Source organism: Hyla sarda, chromosome 11, assembly GCF_029499605.1.
Source record: "Hyla sarda isolate aHylSar1 chromosome 11, aHylSar1.hap1, whole genome shotgun sequence".
Taxonomy (NCBI): Eukaryota; Metazoa; Chordata; class Amphibia; order Anura; family Hylidae; genus Hyla; species Hyla sarda.
In genome coordinates this window covers 59,799,962-59,820,024 of record NC_079199.1, presented here as the reverse complement: position 1 = coordinate 59,820,024, position 20,063 = coordinate 59,799,962, and the positions used below count along the sequence as shown (strand labels likewise).

Below are 20,063 nucleotides of genomic sequence, written 5' to 3'. Positions count from 1 at the left end.
ATGATTTCCCCCCCCATATCATTCCACCCTTCTCCACTGCTTTTTATATTTATTTTCCCTTAACTGGCTGGGCTACAGCAGGTTTAGGTCATGCGGCGGGTCTTGCAGGCTGGGCGGCCAGTAAAGCATGGCGAGTGATGCCCCCTGCTGACTCCTCTGCGCGGCATCAGGGACTCAATTCCCTGCAGCCACTGCTGTAGAGTGGCCACAGTGTCGGCTGCTCGCAAAAGTTCAGTAGCCCAGCCACACCCACTTTAGAACAGTGACCAGCGGCGGCTGCAAGGACCGACGAGCGACATCCCTAACGCCACGCAGAGGAGTCGGCAGGGGAGATCACTCGTCGTGCTTTACTGGCCGCACAGCACGCCTGACCTGAGCCTGCCGGAGCGTGGCTGGGTAAGGAAAAATAAAATGAAAAGCAGAGGAGAAGCGTTGTCTCCAGGCCTGCAGAAACTACTGCTGATCACTGATTTAAAGTGGCCGCAGCCGGGCTGCTGATCTTTAACAAGCAGCCGGCACTGCAGCCACTTTAAATCAACGGCCAGCACATTTATTGGTGTATAACATGCAGGTTGGGTTTTTGCCTTAAATTTAAGTTTTAAAAGTGCATGTTATATGTTGTTAAATGCGGAACTAATATCTAGAACTAATTTACCTAGATATTAAACCTAGATGTTTTATCCGTGCATATGTCTCCCACAAGTAAAGCAAAAAACATCCTCTATAGAACATTTATTTTGTAATCAGTCTCCGTTACAGCTGACAAGAATGTTGTGACATTTCATCACACAGTACCAGATAAAGAGGACCTGTGGCCTCTGCAGCCATGCCTGTTTCAGTAAATACATATAACCCCTATAAAACATTTTTCTTACTTTTTTCTTATAGCCATGTGTTGTGCCTTTCATGTTATCCTTACTAGAGATATATGAAAAATAGCCATCTGTGTATTACCATTTGGGTTATCCCTACACTGTTTGGCACAACACAGAGCTCTAAGGAAAGATGATCCAGAATTGTTACTTCATAAGGAATACAAGTATTTACTATAAACAGACAGGGCAGTAGAGATCATGAGTCAAATTACTTTATAATCTATTAAACAGAAATGTAAGCCTTGCCTAGTACAAAGCATATTAAAGTTCCTGCTATGTAATAAACCAGACATCCTGAGGAATGAGCATGTGCTAGATCACAGAAAAATAAAAAATATCTGAAATTAAAATATATTACACAATGTGCTGCAAGAGCTATGGCCGATTTCAGCCCTGAACCCACATAAAAAGAAGTAGCTGCCTCATCTGAAATTGAACTTGTGAGTGTTCTGGTCTGTGCTTTAAATCATATACCATATTCCATGACCTGAAGGAATTAGTATCAGTAGTTTAGAATATCTGAGAAACCAAGTTCTTGAGTGTAAAACATTTTAATAACAATAGGAGCTGTGCATTTAAGATGGACAATCTCACATGAGCTGGGAAATTTCTGAAACATAAGATCATAGATTGGATATATTTAAGACCATTAGATTCCTAACATTAAAGCTGCTTTGAGGGGAAGGAGAAATTAGTTTCAGTAAGCAATAAATAAGGGATGACACAATCTAACTATGACCCAGCATTCATTCACTTTGCACTTACTTATTTTAAATAGCTTTCAATTTATAATTAAAACTTTCACAACACGCAAACCTCTCTGGATGCAGCTCAATGAATAAGACACCAGAGTTCAACATAAGACAATTTGGCATGATCTTTTCTATCAAACAGTTCAATTATTACTAAAAAAATAAAAATAAATCAGAAGGCCTGAATCAAACCATTAAAAAAAATAAAAGCTCACAGCTATATACTGAACTAAAGATTCAGTTCAATAATAAGATAAGTCTCCCAAAGAGCAGAATTCAAGCTGTATTACCCGTGTATACAGAATAATAGAAAGATCTATCATGTCAAAAGCAAAGTTTTTTTTTTCCTGTTCTCAAATAGCTGACAGATGGTCCAGTTACACACAAAACCTATGAGGAAAGGATTAAGCTTCCAGCTCATAAGCGTGGAAACATAATGAAGGTCGTGGGTTCTAATCTGCCTTCAACTGTGTCAAAGTTGTTCATTATCAAAACAGAAAGTTAATAACAGTCTTTACTGGCTCCTGAATACTAAAGGAGACATCAATTTCAAAACCGTTCCAAACTGTGTCATATCAAGCGTGCAAGGTGCTTCTGACAAATGTAAAAAACATTGTTCCGTTTCAATTGGCTTGCATGTTATCATGCATGTAAACAAAACTTGCAGCCAAGCTTTACAAGTCTAAAGGCTTGGTAGCTGGCAGTAAAGTAACTCTTGCTATTGGATTTTTCGGTGATCCTCTGTAGCGCTCTCTATGCCCTCTACCAGACAGGATTCGAATTGTGTTATTGGGTGTAGTAGCAGAAAGATCAGATTTCTTGCAGGCGGACAGGCATAAATTCTGATTGGTCAGATCTTCAAATACAGTTTTTTGTGGGTTTGCATGGAAATTGAGAGAGCTAGATGTATTCAGCACAGGCTGCTTCGGAACCCTAAAGTTTCCCCGGAAAGTATAAATCGATGAACGATCCACAGAGGATTCCCGCCTTCTTCCATTGCTTAAAAGGATATCAGATGACAATGATCCATCAAAGCTAACTGCTTTTACCATTGGGGAGCCAGCAGTGTTTTCCTTCTGACAACTGATGCTCCCCTGTTTTTTCAGCTCAGACATGGAATTTATGCGGCGAACCGACTGGCGTACAGGTGTACGTTCAAATTTAATTGGGGACTTCAGTTTTGGACCAACACTGTTATCATTTAGGCAGAGTTTATTGAAGTGGTGAATTTGGTCAGACACCCTGCTGGATCTACGAGGCTTAGGAAGAGGGTCTTGAGAAACTGGAAACATAGTTGAGACAGACACTGCCTTTTGCAGTACTGGATCTGATACTGCTGATGTGTCATGAACATCACCGGAAACTGGACAGACTGGCTTACTCAAGTCACCAGGTTCCTCAATGGAGCTTTCCTTTCTCTGTTGTGCAAACAGATTGACACCGATGCAGTCATTTTCTTCCACTATCTTCAATAAAACCTCTGAAGCTTGAACACTGCCCTCCGAGTCACTGTCTTGTGCACTTGATTCTTTTTCAACAAGGCTATTCTCTTTACGTTCCTCTTCAGATGTCCAATCTCCTTTGACAACAACATGCTCATTATCTATGCTAGAATCTTTAACTGCAGCATCAAGAGAATCCGAGATGCATTCTAGATTTTCTTCTAGTTCTGCAGACTTTGAACATTCCACAACCATATGAAGATTGCTCCCAGAATCTGTAAATGCCTCTGTGATTCTCTGTACAGTGCTCTGTACTTGACTCTCTCCTTCCTCACAGAGGGAGGAATTCTGATGCTGTTCAGAGCTTGCTACAAGAGTTACCAGCTGTTTGGGCATGACTGGGGGTTTTCCAGTCACAAGAACAGGCTCAGAATAGCAGTTTCCAGCATAGAGGTACCCACTTATAGGAGTCTCCTTGTCACATAACTCTCTTAAAGGATGTGGTCCAGTCCAAGACAAGCGATTGCTAGAGTTAGATTTCTTGGGTGTTAGTAAGTTTTCTTCTGATTTACTTATATTTTTTGAGCCTGTGAAGAATAAAAAATAAAAATGCCATTACCTTAGTGGAAAAGGGCTCTAATAGTTACACTTCCTAAGTTAAAACTTCTAAACATACAAGGGTTGGACAAAATAACTAGAACACACCTATTTTTATATAGTCAAGTTGATCTCTTCCTGATAAATTTTTTATTTTTTTTATGTTACTATGTTAGACAAGACAGTTCTAAAAAGGAGTGTTGATGTGCACCCGGTAGGGGCATCTATGACCAGAGTTAATGGGGGTGTCAAGATTTGCATGTAAATATCGGCTAAACATCTGCAGACAGGGGCAGCTGACACAAAAGACAGATGAGCACTTTGTCAAATTGTAGCCAAAAACACAAACCTATGGTATTTTAAATTTGCATTCAACTCTGAATTTTTTAAAGGCACTATGCAGTAATTTGAGGGGCCATAGCTTTGTGTTTTTTGCAGAAAAGGCTCTTCTGGTCTACCCACCGAGAATTGACTTCTGACCACAGCTACTTCTGTCTACAAATGTTTCAAAGGTCCTTGATAATGAGATCTGATCAAGAAAACAAAACTCAACACAACCTTCAGGAGAGATATGCCAGACCTAACATATTTCTCCTACATATTGCAGTTTTGAAAACAAGGTGTGAATAATAATGAATAAATTTAAAGATGAGCGAAAATACAGTGATTTGATTCGTTAAAAACTTCTCGGTTCGGCAGTTGCTGACTTTAGCCTGCATAAATTAGTTCAGCTTTCAGGTGCTCCGGTGGGCTGGAAAAGGTAGATACAGTCCTAGTAGACTCTCTCCTAGGACTGTATCCACCTTTCCCAGCCCACCGGAGCACCTGAAAGCCGAAATAATTTATGCAGGCTAAAGTCAGCAACTGCCGAACCGAGAAGTTTGTGACGAATCGAATCACTGTAACTTCGCTCATCTCTAAATATGCAATTTCTTGTTACTGACGAGTAAATTTCCAGGTTACCACCACTCCAAATCTTTCCCCCTATCTAATATTGAAGCTAAACTTGGATCAAGGAGCCTGTCGCTTACCTGTACTTACAAATGGACTGATCGCTGGTGAAGAAGCAGCATCTGTCTTGCTTGCAGAAATATTAAATTCTTGTGAGTTTGCAAGTCTCCAGCCAATGTTTTGAGACCGAACACTAGCAGGAAACCCGGTGCTCTGAAAGGAATAAGAAAAAAAAAAAAAAAAAAGAAATTATCCATCCAAGCAAAAATTTTATGTTTGTCAGCATTTAATAGAATGCATAAGTATATCTGCATTATCATGAAATATGTTCATTAGTTTTAATTATTATACATATTCAGTACTGTGAGGTTTTATTTTCTGGGTTCTCCTGACATGTCCATTTTAGTAAATACTTGCATACGTCATAAAACCATTCTTAAAAGGGAACCTGTTACCAGTCGGTGTATAGGGAGAGAAGCATCACTTAATTGCAGGGCAAAAAGGAAACGCCAAATCCGCACTCTGACTATTTACCTGCATGGGCCATGATTCCAGATGCATTTTTAAACTAGGATTTCTCCCATTTTCTGAAATGCCTGAGCATATTAGTAATTCATAGTGTGCCGAGATCGCACTGCCTGCAGTTTGGGCAACATAAAACTGGTGAAAGCATCTTTCTTTAGAACTGTGTCTAGGGCAATTTTTCTCTCCTGGTAACTGGTAAGGACCAGTTGTCAATGCATTCATAAGTTTCCAGGAGAAATAACAGAGGAATAGCACAAAGCAGAATTCTATAAAATATGTTCTCCCAATGGAGGAATACAATATTTACTAAAACAGCCACATCAGCAGAGCTAAAGGAAGGAAAGCAAGGGGGCTCAACCTAGTAGAAGTCAGGGTGCTACTCAGTGATAAAGACGAACAATCCAAAAAACAGAAAAAGGACTTCACTGAAATTCAGTAGCACACCAAGAAATAATCAATATCAATTTTATTCAGAGAAAAAAAATATTTGTACAAAAAAAGCAACATATTACACACATACCGTAGTAGTTTGTCAGTTAATGACATAAACCACATTAAAAGCAATTAAAACTTCTGGCTCACTAGAACCAGTACACAACCTAGGGGAGGGGCCATGAACCCCCTCACCTAAACCGACACCCGTCCTCAACTATTGAAACTAATTATGATAATAAATATACCAACCATTAGTCCAGTCTGATTGCGAACATGCAATACAGTAATCAATACTATAGATCATAGAGTGCAAGATATATGCAGTATATAATATAAAGTGCCCAGTGCCAGTACAATAACAAGACAACAAAGTAATAATCATGAAAGGTGCAACTGGAACCAGTAGGCCAATACTTGCATATCCTAGTATCCTAAATAATAAGAGAGCATCCCAGACCGGAGTGGGGCTGGTAAACGTGGTACAAAATGAAGGACGGGGTCAGTGAGAACCCCACGCGTTCCGTTCCTGACGAAGTTGCCATTTAGGCAACCCGTCCTTAATTTGGCACCTTTCATGATTATTACTTGATATTACTTTGTTGTCTTGTTCTTGTACTGGCACTGGGCACTTTATATTAGATACTGCATATATCTTGCACTCTATGGTCCATAGTATTGATTACTGTATTGCATGTTCGCAATCAGACTGGACTAATGGTTACAATAGCTGAGGACGGGTGTCAGTTTAGGTGAGAGGGTTCATGGCCCCTCCCCTAGGTTGTGTACTGGTTCTAGTGAGCCAGAAATTGTAATTGCTTTTAATGTGGTTTATGTCATTAAGTGACAAACTACTATGTGTGTAATATGTTGCTTTTTTTGTACAAATATTTCTTTCTCTGAATAAAATTGATATTGATTATTTCTTGGTGTGCTACTGAACGTCAGCAGAACAGACACAACCTCTTATTTTTCCATCAACAGAGCAATATAAGGCACTTGGCAAAAACACCATTCATATAAACATAATCTGTTTGGAGAATTATTATTATTTTTTGTGGTAGGAAAATTCAAAAAGAAAACTACCATTTTGTTACTTTTGGGTGAGGGAGGGGGTTTACACTGTGCACTTTATGGTAAAATGGCATGTTTTCTTTATTCAGTGGGTCAATATGATAAAAAAAAAAAAAAAAAAAAACATCCAGATCAATGGCATGCATACATGTACATCATGGGTCAGGTGAGGGGAATGTGGCACGGGTCTGTGTGATAAGCGGCAGATGCCCGCTGCTATCAGCAGCTGAACCTGCCAGTAATGACGATCATCAGAGCTGGCTCCGATGTTCCTCATTTAAATAGTTAAATGCCAGAATCAAAAGCAATCAAGGTATCATTGGGATCGTACTGACCTATAGAAAAAAACTTATCTTGTCAGATTAACTGTTTTGTAAACTCAAAAAAAATATTGCCCCACAAAATAGCGCAAGTCCATATTATTTTCAAATTTGCCTTACATATATATTTATTTATGGCTCCGTAATACATGATTAAATTAAGTACATAAATGAAAAGTACAACTTGCCCCACAAAAATTGATGGTTCATCGAGGGGTTAGAATTTCCCTATTCTGACCCCTATAATTGTTCCCCCCCAAATTAAAGGAAATCTGTCACCAGTGTCGCCTGCACTAAGGTAGTGCAGGTGTCACTGATGACAACGATACTTTGTCCCGTTCTGTGCAAGGGATCTCCGGTAATCCTCTCAGTTAACTTCAGCTCTGGCCCAGCTCGGGGCATGGGCGGAGCTTAGTGACATCACTGCTGCTCCGCCTGTGCCCCAAGCCGCTGCTCTCTGCTGGCTCCCGATGCTGGAGAACAGCAGCAATGACGTCACTAAATTCTGCCCATGCCCAAAGTCGGGCCGGAGCTGAAGTTAGAGGAGATTACCGGAGATCCCTTGCACGGAACGGGACAAAGTAAGTATCGTTGTCATCTGTGTCCCTTGCACTACCTGTGCAGGTGACAGCAGTGACAGATTTCCTTTGAAGCTGCACTAGTGCAAATTTTTTTTGTGATGTGATATGTAGTTTTTTTATTTTTATAAACTGTACCATTTTTGTTTAGATTGACATCGCTCACTGTGCGGGATCATAAACTTTATATTTTGATATCTGAAAACACCACCTAGGTTAAAACAGGGGCCCCATAACCCATGTACATGCCTGATAAACAGCCAGTGGCCTAGAGGGAATAAAATTGAGGGATGGCCATTTTCAACCAAAGTGGAGATGCCATAAATCTCATTAACCCCTTAAGGACCAAGACCATTTGGACCTGAACCCCTTAAGGACTCAGCGTTTTTGCATTTTCGTTTTTTTATCCTTACCTTTTGAAAATCATAACCCTTTCAATTTTCCACCTAAAAATCCATATTATGGCTTATTTTTTGCACCATCTACTTTGCAGTGAGTCATTTTACCCAAAAATCCACAGCAAAACACAAAAAAAAAATCATTGTGAGGCAAAATTGAAGAAAAAAAAACGCCATAACTTTTGGGGGCTTCCGTTTCTACGTAGTACATTTTTCGGTAAAAATGACACCTTATTCTGTAGGTCCATACGGTTAAAATGATACCCTACTTATACAAGTTTGGTTTAGTCGTACTTCAGGAAAAAATCTTAACTACGGTATATGCAGGAAAAGGTATACGTTTAAAAATGTCCTTTCTGACCCCTATAACTTTTTTATTTTTCCGCATATGGGGGATGTATGTGGGCTCATTTTTTGCGCCGTGATCTGAAGTTTTTATCGGTACCATTTTTGTTTTGATCTGACTTTTCGATCACTTTTTATTCATTTTTTTATGGTATAAAAAGTGACCAAAAATACGCTATTTTGGACTTCGGAATTTTTTTTATGTGTACGTCATTGAACGTGCAGTATAATAACAGTATATTTTTATAGATTGGACATTTACGCACGCAACGATACCACATATGTTTATATTTATTTATAGTTTTTTTTTATGGGAAAAGGGGGGTGATTCTGCCTTATTAGGGAAGGAGTTAAATCACATTTATTAACACTTTTTTTTTTGCAATGTTATAGCCCCCATAGGGGGCTATAACATTGCATACACTGATCTCTTACACTATTCACTGCCATGCAATAGCATAGCATTGATCAGGGTTATCGGCGCTTGACTACTCCTGCCTGGATCTCAGGCATGGAGCAGTCATTAGGCAATCGGACACGCAGGAGGGAGGTAGGGATCCTCCTGGTGTACTGCAAGCTGTTTGGGACGCAGCAATTTCACCGCAGCGGTCCTGAACAGCCCACCTGAGCTGCCGGGATGCTTTCAGTTTCACTTCAGATGCGGCGGTCAACTTTGATCACCACGTCTGAAGGGTTAAAACCAGGCATCACCGCGATCGGTGATCTCCGGTATTAGACGTGGGTCCCGGCCGTTGATAGTAGGGATCGACAGATATTGATTTTTTATTAGAGCAGATACCGATAACCTGTGAACTTTCAGGCCGATAGCCGATAACTTATACAGATATTCTGTTGGCAGTATAGTTCCCCACATTAGGTGGGATCACATGTGGGGGTGGGTCCACTGTTCTGGCAGCATGGGGGCTTTGTAAACGCACATGGCCTTCAAGCCAAATTCTCTCTCAAAGAGCCCAATGGTACTCCTTCCCTTCTGAGCCCTGTAGTGTGCCAGCAGAGCACTTTACATCTACATACGAGGTATTTCCTTACTCAGAAGAAATGGTGTTACAAATTTTGGAGGCTTTTTTCTTATTACCCCTTGTAAAAATGAAATATTTTGGGCAACCCCAGCCTTTTAGTGAAAAAAAATAATTTTCATGTCCAACTTTAACAAAAATTTGTCAAAGACCTGTGGGGTGTTAAGGCTCACTATACCCCTTGTTATGTTCCACGAGGGGTATCATTTCTAAAATGGGGTCACATGTGGGTGTTTTTTTTTGTGTTTGTGTCAGAACTGCTGTAACTATCAGCCACCTCTGTGCAAATCACCAATTTAGGCCTCAAATGTACATGGTGCACTCTCACTCCGGAGCCCTGCTGTGCGCCCGCAGAGCACTTTACATCCACCTATGGGGTATTTTCATACTCAGGAGAAATTGCGTTACACATTTTGGGGCTCTTTTTTTCTTTTACCTCTTGGGAAAATGAAAACCAATGGGCAACACTAGCATGTTGGTGTAAAAAATTTGAGGCCTAGATTAGGGAATTGCATAGGGATGGACCCGGATGCAGGCATGGAGTTTGCCTCCTCCACCAAAAATACCTACGGCAGCGTTTCCTTAACAGGATGCCTCTAGCAGTTGCAAAACTCCCATCATGCCTGGACAGTCAATGGCTGTCCAGCAATACTGGGAGTTGTTATTTTGCAACAGCTGGAGGCTCAGTTCTGGAAACCGTGCTAAACATTTTTAATTTTTATGGGGGGGGGGGGGGGGGGACTGTGTAAGGGTGTGTATATGTAGTGCTTTACTCTTTAGTGTAGTGTAGTGTCTTTAGGGTACAATCACACGGGCGGGGTTCACAGAGAGTTTCCTGCTGGGAGTTTGAGCTGCAGTGGAAAATTTTCTGCAGCTCAAACTTGAAGTGGGAAACTCGCTGTAAACCTGTTGAAAAACTACAAATCCTACTATGCTGGGAGTTGCAGTTATGCAACAGCTGGAAGCAGACTTTTTCATAGAAAAAAATCTGTCTCCAGCTGTTGCATAACTACAACTCCCAGCATACCCTTTGGCTGTGCATGCTGAGAGTTGTATTATACAACAGCTGGAGGTACATAGCACTCACCTCCTGCTGTTGGATAAAAACTCCAAGCATGCTGGGAGTTGTAGTTATGTAACAGCTGGAGGCACAACTACAACTACCAGCATGCCATTTGACTGTGTGTATGCTGGGAGTTGTAGTTATGCAACAGCTGTAGCCACATTTTCATAGAAAAAAAATTGCCTCGAGCTGTTGCATAACCAACTATCAGCATGCACAGATAGCCAGGGCAGGCTGGGAGTTGTAGTTGTACCTCCAGCTGTTACATATCTACAACTCCCAGCATGCCCTTTGCATGTTGGTTTTTGTACTAATGCAGCAGCAGAAGGCACACAGGATTCACCTCCTGCTGCTGGATCCCTCCACCACTGCTCTACTGGGATCGACCACCGCTCAGGGGACCACTGCGACCACACAGGTGAACCCCCCCCTACCGCCAAACCACCGCAGATCACCCACTGATGCCGCACAGCAGGATGCGCAATTGTGAGCTGGCACTAGTGTCTCGGACAGTACCGATCATCCTACTTTTCCGGGTCACCGGAGACAGAATTGACCTGGAATCACCACAAATTGCAGATCTGAATTAACCAGTGATTTGCGGCAATCGCCAACATGGGGGGGGGGGGATGGGATGCCTGCTGAACGATTTCAGCAGTCATCCCGTTCTGTTCACCTCTCGGTTACCAGCGGTGAACGGAAACGTTCAGGGCATACAGGTACACCCTGGGTCCTTAAGTACCAGGACGCCAGGGTGTACCTGTACGCCCTGTGTCCTGTATGGGTTAAAGGGGTACTCTGGTTAGCACAAAGTATTCTTATTTTGTCCCCTCATGGCCAGACCAACTGTATGTTAATATGCACTTATTACCTGTACTGAGCAGCATTCCCAGTACAGGTAGCATTACCTGCACTTTCTCTGCTGGAATATGCTAGGCAGGAAGAAAAACCCACCAGCCTCTGTCCATTTCGTCTTCTGTCTCCCCTCTTAAAGATGAAGATCATGTGACACTTTGTCCTGGCTTGCAGCATGTTCTTGCAAGCCATGCTGCTTTCTGATGTCACATCAAGCCACGCCCTTACTTTAACATTATCCCACCAATCCACCCCCCCTTCTATAATCGCTTGCCAAGCCACAGCACTTCTGACATCATAATGGCCAGCCACGTCCATTTTTTACTCTACTCACCAGTGAGGACTGTTGAGAAATGTAGTTTTAATAGGCTATGCAGGAGGAATAAGCATAGAGAAAATGGAGCAGTGGGCAGAGAAAAAAAAAAGGTTCCTGGATAACCCCTTTAATACTAGAAGCTACAGAGTAAGTAAAAGATTAGAGATTGTTAAGTAGACTTACCACATCCTTGCTACTTTTCCCTAAACTGAATCTCAGACGGAGCGATCGGCGGACCATCTCTGTCCGACTTATTTTAGGAGAGAAACAGCCTGTTTTCCCAGATTCCACTCTGGCAGAAATATTTGTAAGAACATACAACAAAATTAATAAAATGTGTTGCTTTGTAAATAAAAATGGCAAGTGACAATAGCAATTTGATAAGCTTTACCTCTGTACTTTTCTGTTTTCTCGCCTCTTGCTGCGCCTTAGATTGCTGACTGATGGTGAAAAAGAGGATTCTGAGGCTTCAAAAAAAACACAAGGGCTTCCATCAGCCACAGCTATAAAGAAAGAATTTTAAAAAGTTACATTTAACAGAATATGCAAAAGAAAACGTATATAAAAACTGGTGTAACAGAAAAAAAAAAGGTGAAGTTGACCACAGCAATAAGGCAGATGGCTGCTTTCATTTTCAGTGGGCCTAAACATGAGAGCAGGAGCATGGGAAGTTGTTACATTTTTACCAATACCATGTGATGGTGTGATGTCTGACTCAAACAAGTTTGACGGAGCCTGGATGTTTTTCTGGAAATCTATACTATCACAAGTTATGATAGTATGTTATCATTTATGGGGATAGAACTTTAATCCAGGTATTTTTTCAGTTTGCCATGCTTGGTATCTGGCAGGAATTTACTCTCTGTTATGGGGCAATTGTCATCAGCCTCAGGTTTTTTTTTGCCTTCCTCTACATTAACATCCTAGAATTAAAAGGCTGAACTTGGACTCCTGTGTAGAGACGAGTAGTGTAGCTGCCCATAGCAACCAGATTGCTCTTTTATTGTTAAACCCTTGGGGACGGAGGGCGTATGCATACGCCCTCGCGTCCCGTCACTTAAGGACGGATGGCGTATCCATACGCCCTCCGTATTTCCGATCACTGACGCTCGCCGGGCGGTGATAGGACTGGGATGCCTGCTGATATCTATCAGCACGCATCCCGTGGCAATGCCTAGGTGGGTCCTGAGACCCCCCATGTCGGCAATCGCAGGTCAATTCAGATCTGCGATTTGCTGCGATCCTGGTGACCCGATCTCCCGGAAAATAAGCATGATCAGAGCCGTCAGAGACAGCTCCGACCAGCCTAAAGGATAGGAGCGAGGTGGCAGTGTGGCCACCCCCTCCTATCCCCTGCCATTGGTCGGTCAGGCTGACCACCAATGGCAGGAGGGGGGCGGGGGGTTAGAGTTCATTTCCCCCGCTCTGCCCACCGATCGAAGTCAGTACAGAGCGGGGGGAACACGGGCGGAGAGGGGCGAGCATGGCCCGGCTTTCACGGACCTTCGGAGGCGGCATCAGGAACCAGCGGCTGCAGCAGGAGGAACGGCGGCCGGAAAGTGCGGCGGAGAAGGCTGCAGTGAAGATCGCGATAAGTGATCTTCACTGTGGCCTTCTAAAAGCTGCAAAACTACAACTCCCAGCATGCCCACACAGCCAAAGGCTGTCTGGGCAAGCTGGGAGTTGTAGTTTTGCAACATCTGAAGTGGCACAGTTTGGAGACAACTATATGGTGGTCTCCAAACTGTAGCCCTCCAGATATTGCAAAACTACAATTTGAAAAATAGGACTACCAGTGTCCAGGATGTGCTCTATAAAACTTAACTTTTAATGTCAAATTAAAGATAACAACAAGTGTCTAGTGTTATGACAAAAATATGAATAACTCGGTCTTATTAAAGACACCAACAAGGTGTGTTCGGGACTCTGCAGGGCCCAGCCAGTCCCAAGTCACCTCTCACTAGAGGGTGCAGTTTAGTTGCACACCTATAGAGAATAGTAATCAAAAAACCCAACGCGTTTCTGCTCGCTTGTGTATAGCAGGCGTCCTCAGGGGGTATAAACGAAAGAATAAATCAATGACCGAGAGGATATGAATTGTATATTCAATCATCCATATCCATAAACTGTTAAGAGAAAGGTACATCTCTATATATGTAAAATAAAGGAGTCAATTAAGTATACAATGACATCCATAGCATAGTATATAAATAAGTAAATACAGTGACCCAGGAGCCTGAAAAGAAATTTCTATCCCTAATAAAACCTGCAAGATATAATATATGCAAGGTATTTATTCCTGTGGGGAAGAAAAAAGCTGTCCCTAGGGTCACTTATGCACACAGAGATATGATGCAGTCGGCATGAACCAGGTCCACCTACAAAAGAGAAAAAGACCATTTTGAGGGAACGGACCTGAAAAAGAAAGCCCCACACTATACGCTGATAGTGTATAGTTACTCACGGTTAGCCGAACTGTAAACTGTATGCAGGCGCAGTTCCGCTGTCAGCGGGAGCCGGAGTTGTCCGGCCGCTCTCTCCTCGTGTGGGGAGCGATGGCGTCTGACGTCACATCCGTCGGTTATTCTGCTTATATGCAGCGCGGTGCGCACCGCCCCTATGACGCCAGAAGGGGCGTGCGATCGCATGTAAACAAACACAAGCCGCGCTGTCATTGTCAAATAGCAGATGCCGATGTCTGTAGGCGTATTAGTTAAATAGTATAAGGAAAGGTAAGGAATGGAGGATTTCAATTATTCTGGATACAAACTATAGATGGCGAGAAACCGAGGCATAGATGACTGTCGCTCATGCATAACTGTCATTGTCGCAATTGACAGAGAGGGTCAGTATGCAGATGAACCTGGTATAGGAACAATGCTATCAAAATGCATTGTTCCAATCCAAGATTGGTGTATCTATGGACATCCCACGATCGGGGTAAGAGGAACATATATAATTGTAAGGAGATATCAAAATCCCATACTGGGGCTATGATTAATAAATATACAGAGGATGAAATGGAGGCAAGAATCCACACCACTCCACGGCAAATTGTAATACTACTAATAATTGCAGTATAACCCTCAAAAAAGGGGGTGAGGGTAAGATAGGATAGGGGAAGGGGGGGGGAGGGCCGATCCTAACTGTCTAAGGGGAGGGTGTGGGATTAGCGGGGCCCTAGGGATCCTGAACTCGCCCTAGTAAGCCCTGTAATCAGTCCCTAAACCTAGGCGGGGTGGCCGCCCTAAAAAGGGCGGTCCCGCATAGGAACCTAGACTATAACTGTTAGGCCCTATGGATTAAAGGGCTCGGGTGATAATTGACTCCTGTCAGACCAGCTACGGTCGTCCCTAACTACCTAGATAACACCCGTGGGGAAGAGATGTGGGGGTAGTATAAATTATAAAAAACATGCAAAATGGAGCTGCTCATTTAAACCTCTGGGAGATATCGAATCTAGGTGCTATATCCACCTACATTCTTTTTGTAGGATCAACCTGTCCAGGTTGCCTCCACGTACAGATGGAGTTACTTTTTCGATTGCTATAAATTTGATCTGGCTCAGGTCTCCTCTGTGTACTTCTATAATATGTGTTGCCACCGGGGTGTCTCGTGCATTGCGTATGTCGCCCACATGTTCCCAAATTTTTTTTTTAAAAGGGCGAATGGTCTTTCCTACGCAAAGAAGCGGGCAGGTACACACAGCTACATAGATGACACCTGTGGAAGAGCAATTCATGAATTGTTTGATTTTGATCGAAGACTGTGGAACCATGGTACTTTTCAAGACATATTGGCATGCACGACAATGTCCGCATTGGAAACACCCCTGTGGAGGTTTCGAACTATTAAGCCAAGTGTGTACCTGAGTGTCATAAATGGAAAGATGACTATGTACCAAAAGGTCTCCCAAGCTTTTACCTCGTCTATAAGTTATCTGAGGTTTAGTGCCTGCTAAGTCAAGGAGATCAGTGTCCATTCTTAAAATTTCCCAATGGTGGGAGATTATCTCCCGTATCGGAGCAGCCATTTTATCAAAAGTTCCAATTATTCTCGCTTGATGTGAGTGATTGGACTCGTGTTTTTGGAGTAAGTAGTTCCGTGCGTGGTCTGGATGCTGCCTCTCTGTATGCCTGTTTTAAAAGGTATTGTGGATAGCCTCTATCTCTGAATCTTGTAATCATATCTTGGGCCTCCACCTGAAAGTCCTGGGTTCTTGAACAGTTCCTCCTGAGGCGGAAGAACTGCCCCTTGGGGATCCCCCTTTTGAGGGGGCCCGGGTGGCAGCTCTCCCACCTCAGGAGGCTGTTAGTGGATGTCTTTTTGCGAAAAATTGTACTCTGCAAGGTAAGGTCACTATCAATGAATATCTTGATGTCCAGGAACGCCAATTCTTTATCCTGAATCTCGTGAGTAAAGAGCAGTCCCAAACTGTTTTGATTAAGAGATTGTATTAGTCGGGAAAAGTCATCTCTAGTCCCGTTCCACAAAACAAACACGTCGTCAATATACCTCAGCCAAATTATGGCTAAGTCACTAAAGTGTTCCCGCTCGTCACAAAACAAAGTGGTCGCCTCCCACCAGCCCAGGGTGAGGTTCGCGTAGCTGGGGGCACAGGGGCTCCCCATCGCGGTGCCCCTGAGCTGGTGGAAGAAGCGACCTTGGAAAAGAAAGTAATTTCTTGTAAGAGTAAAATGTAGCAACTGAAGTATTAACTGGTTATGCTCTTGGAACTGGGATCCCCGTGTACTGAGATAGTATTCAACCGCGCGTAGGCCCACTGTATGGTGGATGGACGAGTCTTGCAGGTTTTATTAGGGATAGAAATTTCTTTTCAGGCTCCTGGGTCACTGTATTTACTTATTTATATACTATGCTATGGATGTCATTGTATACTTAATTGACTCCTTTATTTTGCATATATAGAGATGTACCTTTCTCTTAACAGTTGATGGATATGGATGATTGAATATACAATTCATATCCTCTCGGTCATTGATTTATTCTTTCGTTTATACCCCCTGAGGACGCCCGCTATACACAAGCGAGCAGAAACGCGTTGGCTTTTTTGATTACTATTCTCTATAGGTGTGCAACTAAACTGCACCCTCTAGTGAGAGGTGACTTGGGACTGGCTGGGTCCTGCAGAGTCCCGAACACACCTCGTTGGTGTCTTTAATAAGACCAAGTTATTCATATTTTTGTCATAACACTAGACACTTGTTATTATCTTTAATTTGACATTAAAAGTTAAGTTTTATAGAGCACATCCTGGACACTGGTAGTCCTATTTTTCATATTCTTTATGCTGGATGTATCAACCGACACTAGGGACACCGCGTAGATCCCCCTTTAATGTTCTACGTTTATTTGCAAAACTACAATTCCCAGCATGGCCAAACAGTCAGGGATGCTGGGCATGTAGTTCTGCAATATCTGGCCCTTCAAATGTTGCAGAAATACAACTCCCAGCATACCTGGACAGTCTAGGCATGCTTGAAGTTGTAGTTTTGCAACATCTGGAGGGCTACAGTTTGGAGGCGACTACTTAGCGGTCTCCAAACTGTTCTTCCCCAGTTGTTGCAGAACTACACGCCCAGCGTCCCTGACTGTCTGGCCGTGCTGGGAATTGTAGTTTTGCAACAGCTGTAGGCACACTGGTTGGGAAACACTGAGCTAGAGTCTGTTTCCTAACTCCGTGATTCCAACCCGTGTGCCTCCAGCTGTTGCAAAACTACAACTCCCAGAGTACACTGACAGACCGTACATGCTGGGAGTTGTAGTCTTGCAACAGCTGGAGGCGCATGGGTTGGAATCACTGAGCTAGAGTCTGTTTTCTAACTCAGTGGTTCCCCACCAGTGTGCCTACAGCTGTTGTAGAACTACAACTCCCCCCCCCCCCCACCCCCAATGTGAACGTACAGGGTACATTCACACGGGGGGCGGGTTTACAGTGGGTTTCCTTCAAGGAAACTTACTGTGAACCCTTGCCTGTGTGAATGTACCCTAAAAACACTACACTACACTAACAAATAAAAACTAAAACGTCTCATACGGCAGTATTTCCTAAACGGCGCCTCCAGCTGTTTCAAAACCACAACTCCCAGTGTTGCCGGACAGCCATAGACTGTCCTGGCAGGCTGGGAGTCTTGCAGCAGCTGGAGGCACCCTGTTTGGGAAACACTGCTGCAGGGTTTTGGTGGAGACAAGCCTCCTCCTTGTAACCGGGTCCACCCCCTACTGCAAATTCCTAATTTAGGCCTCAAATTCGCATGGCGCTCTCTCACTTCAGAGCCCTGTCGTATTTCAAGGCAACAGTTTTGGGCCACACATGGGGTATCTCCGTACTCAGGAGAAATTGCGTTACAAATTTTGGGGGGATTTTTCTCCCATTACCCTTTGTAGAAATGGGGGAAAAAACTGCACTTTAGTGAAAAAATTTTTTTCTCATTTACACATCCGAATTTAACGAAAAGTCGTCAAACACCTGTGGGGTGTTAAGGCTCACCGGACCCCTTGTTACCATTTCAACAAAATCCACTCTCCAAAATCCCATTGTCGCTCCTTCCCTTCTGAGCCCTCTACTGCGCCCGCCGAACACTTGACATACACATATGAGGTATTTCCTTACTCGAGAGAAATTAGGTTACAAATTTTGGGGGGCTTTTTCTCCTATTACCCCTTGTAAAATTTCAAAAACTGGGTCTACAAGAACATGCCAGTGTAAAAAAATGAAGATTTCAAATTTTCTCCTTCACTTTGCTGCTATTCCTGTGAAACACCTAAAGGGTTAAAACGCTGACTGAATGTCATTTTGAATACTTTGAGGGGTGCAGTTTTTATAATGGGGTCATTTGTGGGGTATTTCTAATATGAAGGCCCTTCAAATCCACTTCAAAACTGAACTGGTCCCTGAAAAATTCCGATTTTGAAAATTGTGAAAAATTGGAAAATTGCTTCTGAACTTTTAAGCCCTCTGATGTTTTCCAAAAGTAAAAACATGTCAACTTTATGATGCAAACACAAAGTAGACATATTGTATTTGTGAATCAGTATATCATTTATTTGGAATGTCTATTTTCCTTACAAGCAGAGAGCTTCAAAGTTAGAAAAATGCTAAATTTTCTATTTTTTCATCAAATTTTGGAATTTTTCACCAAGAAATGATGCAAGTATCGACAAAAATTTACCACTAACATAGTAGAATATGTCACGAAAAGACAATCTCGGAATCAGAATGAAAAATATAAGCATCCCAGAGTTATTAATGCTTAAAGTGACAGTTGTCAGAATTGCAAAAAAATTCTCCCGTCCTTAGGGTTATAATGGGCTCCGTCCCCAAGGAGTTAAAAAGGAATCTGCAGGCGAAAGAAGTGAACTATTGGTTGCTATGGGCAACTACTCCCCATTTCCTCTACGTAGGTTTTGATAAATCTCCCCTTAAGTAAATACATTTTAGGACAATTGGTCATTTTTTCTCTCTCAATGTGTCAACCTGCACTGGGAAATAGTATCAACATTTGAATTCCAATTTAAGTTTTATTTTTGCAAAACACCTAAAAGAAATCTCTAGGCAACCCTATCATTTGAGGCTATTTAAACACTTTTTGGTTTCAATGATACAGAGAAATAGTTTTTTGCAGATTATGGACACACAGAAGCACAGGAAAAGGTAATCCAGGACAATACAGACACCTAGAGGTAGAAATCAATAGAGGCTTTAGGGCATTCAAACAATTTATAAAGATTTATAAAATCCTGGTATTAGAAAGCTCAGAAATTTTTTTTTGGAGATTATCAAAAGGAAAATGGTAGAGGGAGCTGGGATGAATCTTCGCATAAGTATGGGCTAGATCTCTAAAAAAACTGAAAGACTGTTCTTTGAATAAACTGCATTGCATGATACAACTAAAAAAAACTCTTTACTGAGTATACTACACCCTGGAAGACTAAATATGGGATAAAGGGAAGATGCATATTCTCCAAAATGTCAGTCAGAAAGGTTCCTTCTATCTTTTGTAGGAATGTAGGATAGCCCAATTTTTTTTTATACACGATAGTCCATAATTAGAATAATAGAAAATATGCTAAAAATGAGTCTGGAGGGAGGACCCAAACAGATCCTTTTTGGGGGAGTCAGGAGAAAATAAAAGTTTATGGTTATATCCATTTTGTTATGCGAAAATCATAATTAGGGGTTGGTTTGACTGCAACCCCCCAAATGTCAAGAATTAGCTAACATTAGTTGAAAATATTTAGAGGTATATAGGCTGTTCCACAAGACATGGGATAAATGATAAACCTTTCAACCTTATGTTACTACAGAGGAAGTTATTTTCCTTGTGAATTTCTTTTCTGTCTGACCACAGTGCTCTCGGCTGACACATGTAAGGAACTGTCTAGGATAGGCTTGCTATAGGGATTTGCTTCTGCTCTGGACAGTTCCTGACATGGACAGAGGTGTCAGCCGAGAGCACGGTGTTCAGACAGGAAAAAGATT

General features: G+C 42.3%; 1 protein-coding gene across 2 annotated transcripts in view; it reads right to left on the bottom strand.

Annotated features, from left to right (window-relative positions):
• Window positions 1–724: 724 nt before the first annotated feature.
• The window catches only part of ARHGAP11A (Rho GTPase activating protein 11A), a 60,733-nt gene continuing 41,394 nt past the window's right edge, over window positions 725–20,063 (bottom strand). For both annotated transcript variants that reach the window (XM_056547306.1, XM_056547307.1), the window contains 4 exons: window positions 11,952–12,063; window positions 11,744–11,852; window positions 4,698–4,830; window positions 725–3,656 (listed from right to left, as the gene is read on the bottom strand). In XM_056547306.1, coding sequence (XP_056403281.1) covers window positions 2,302–3,656; window positions 4,698–4,830; window positions 11,744–11,852; window positions 11,952–12,063 — 1,709 coding nt within the window. In that variant the 3' untranslated portion in view covers window positions 725–2,301. The remainder of the gene's footprint in view (window positions 3,657–4,697; window positions 4,831–11,743; window positions 11,853–11,951; window positions 12,064–20,063) is intronic.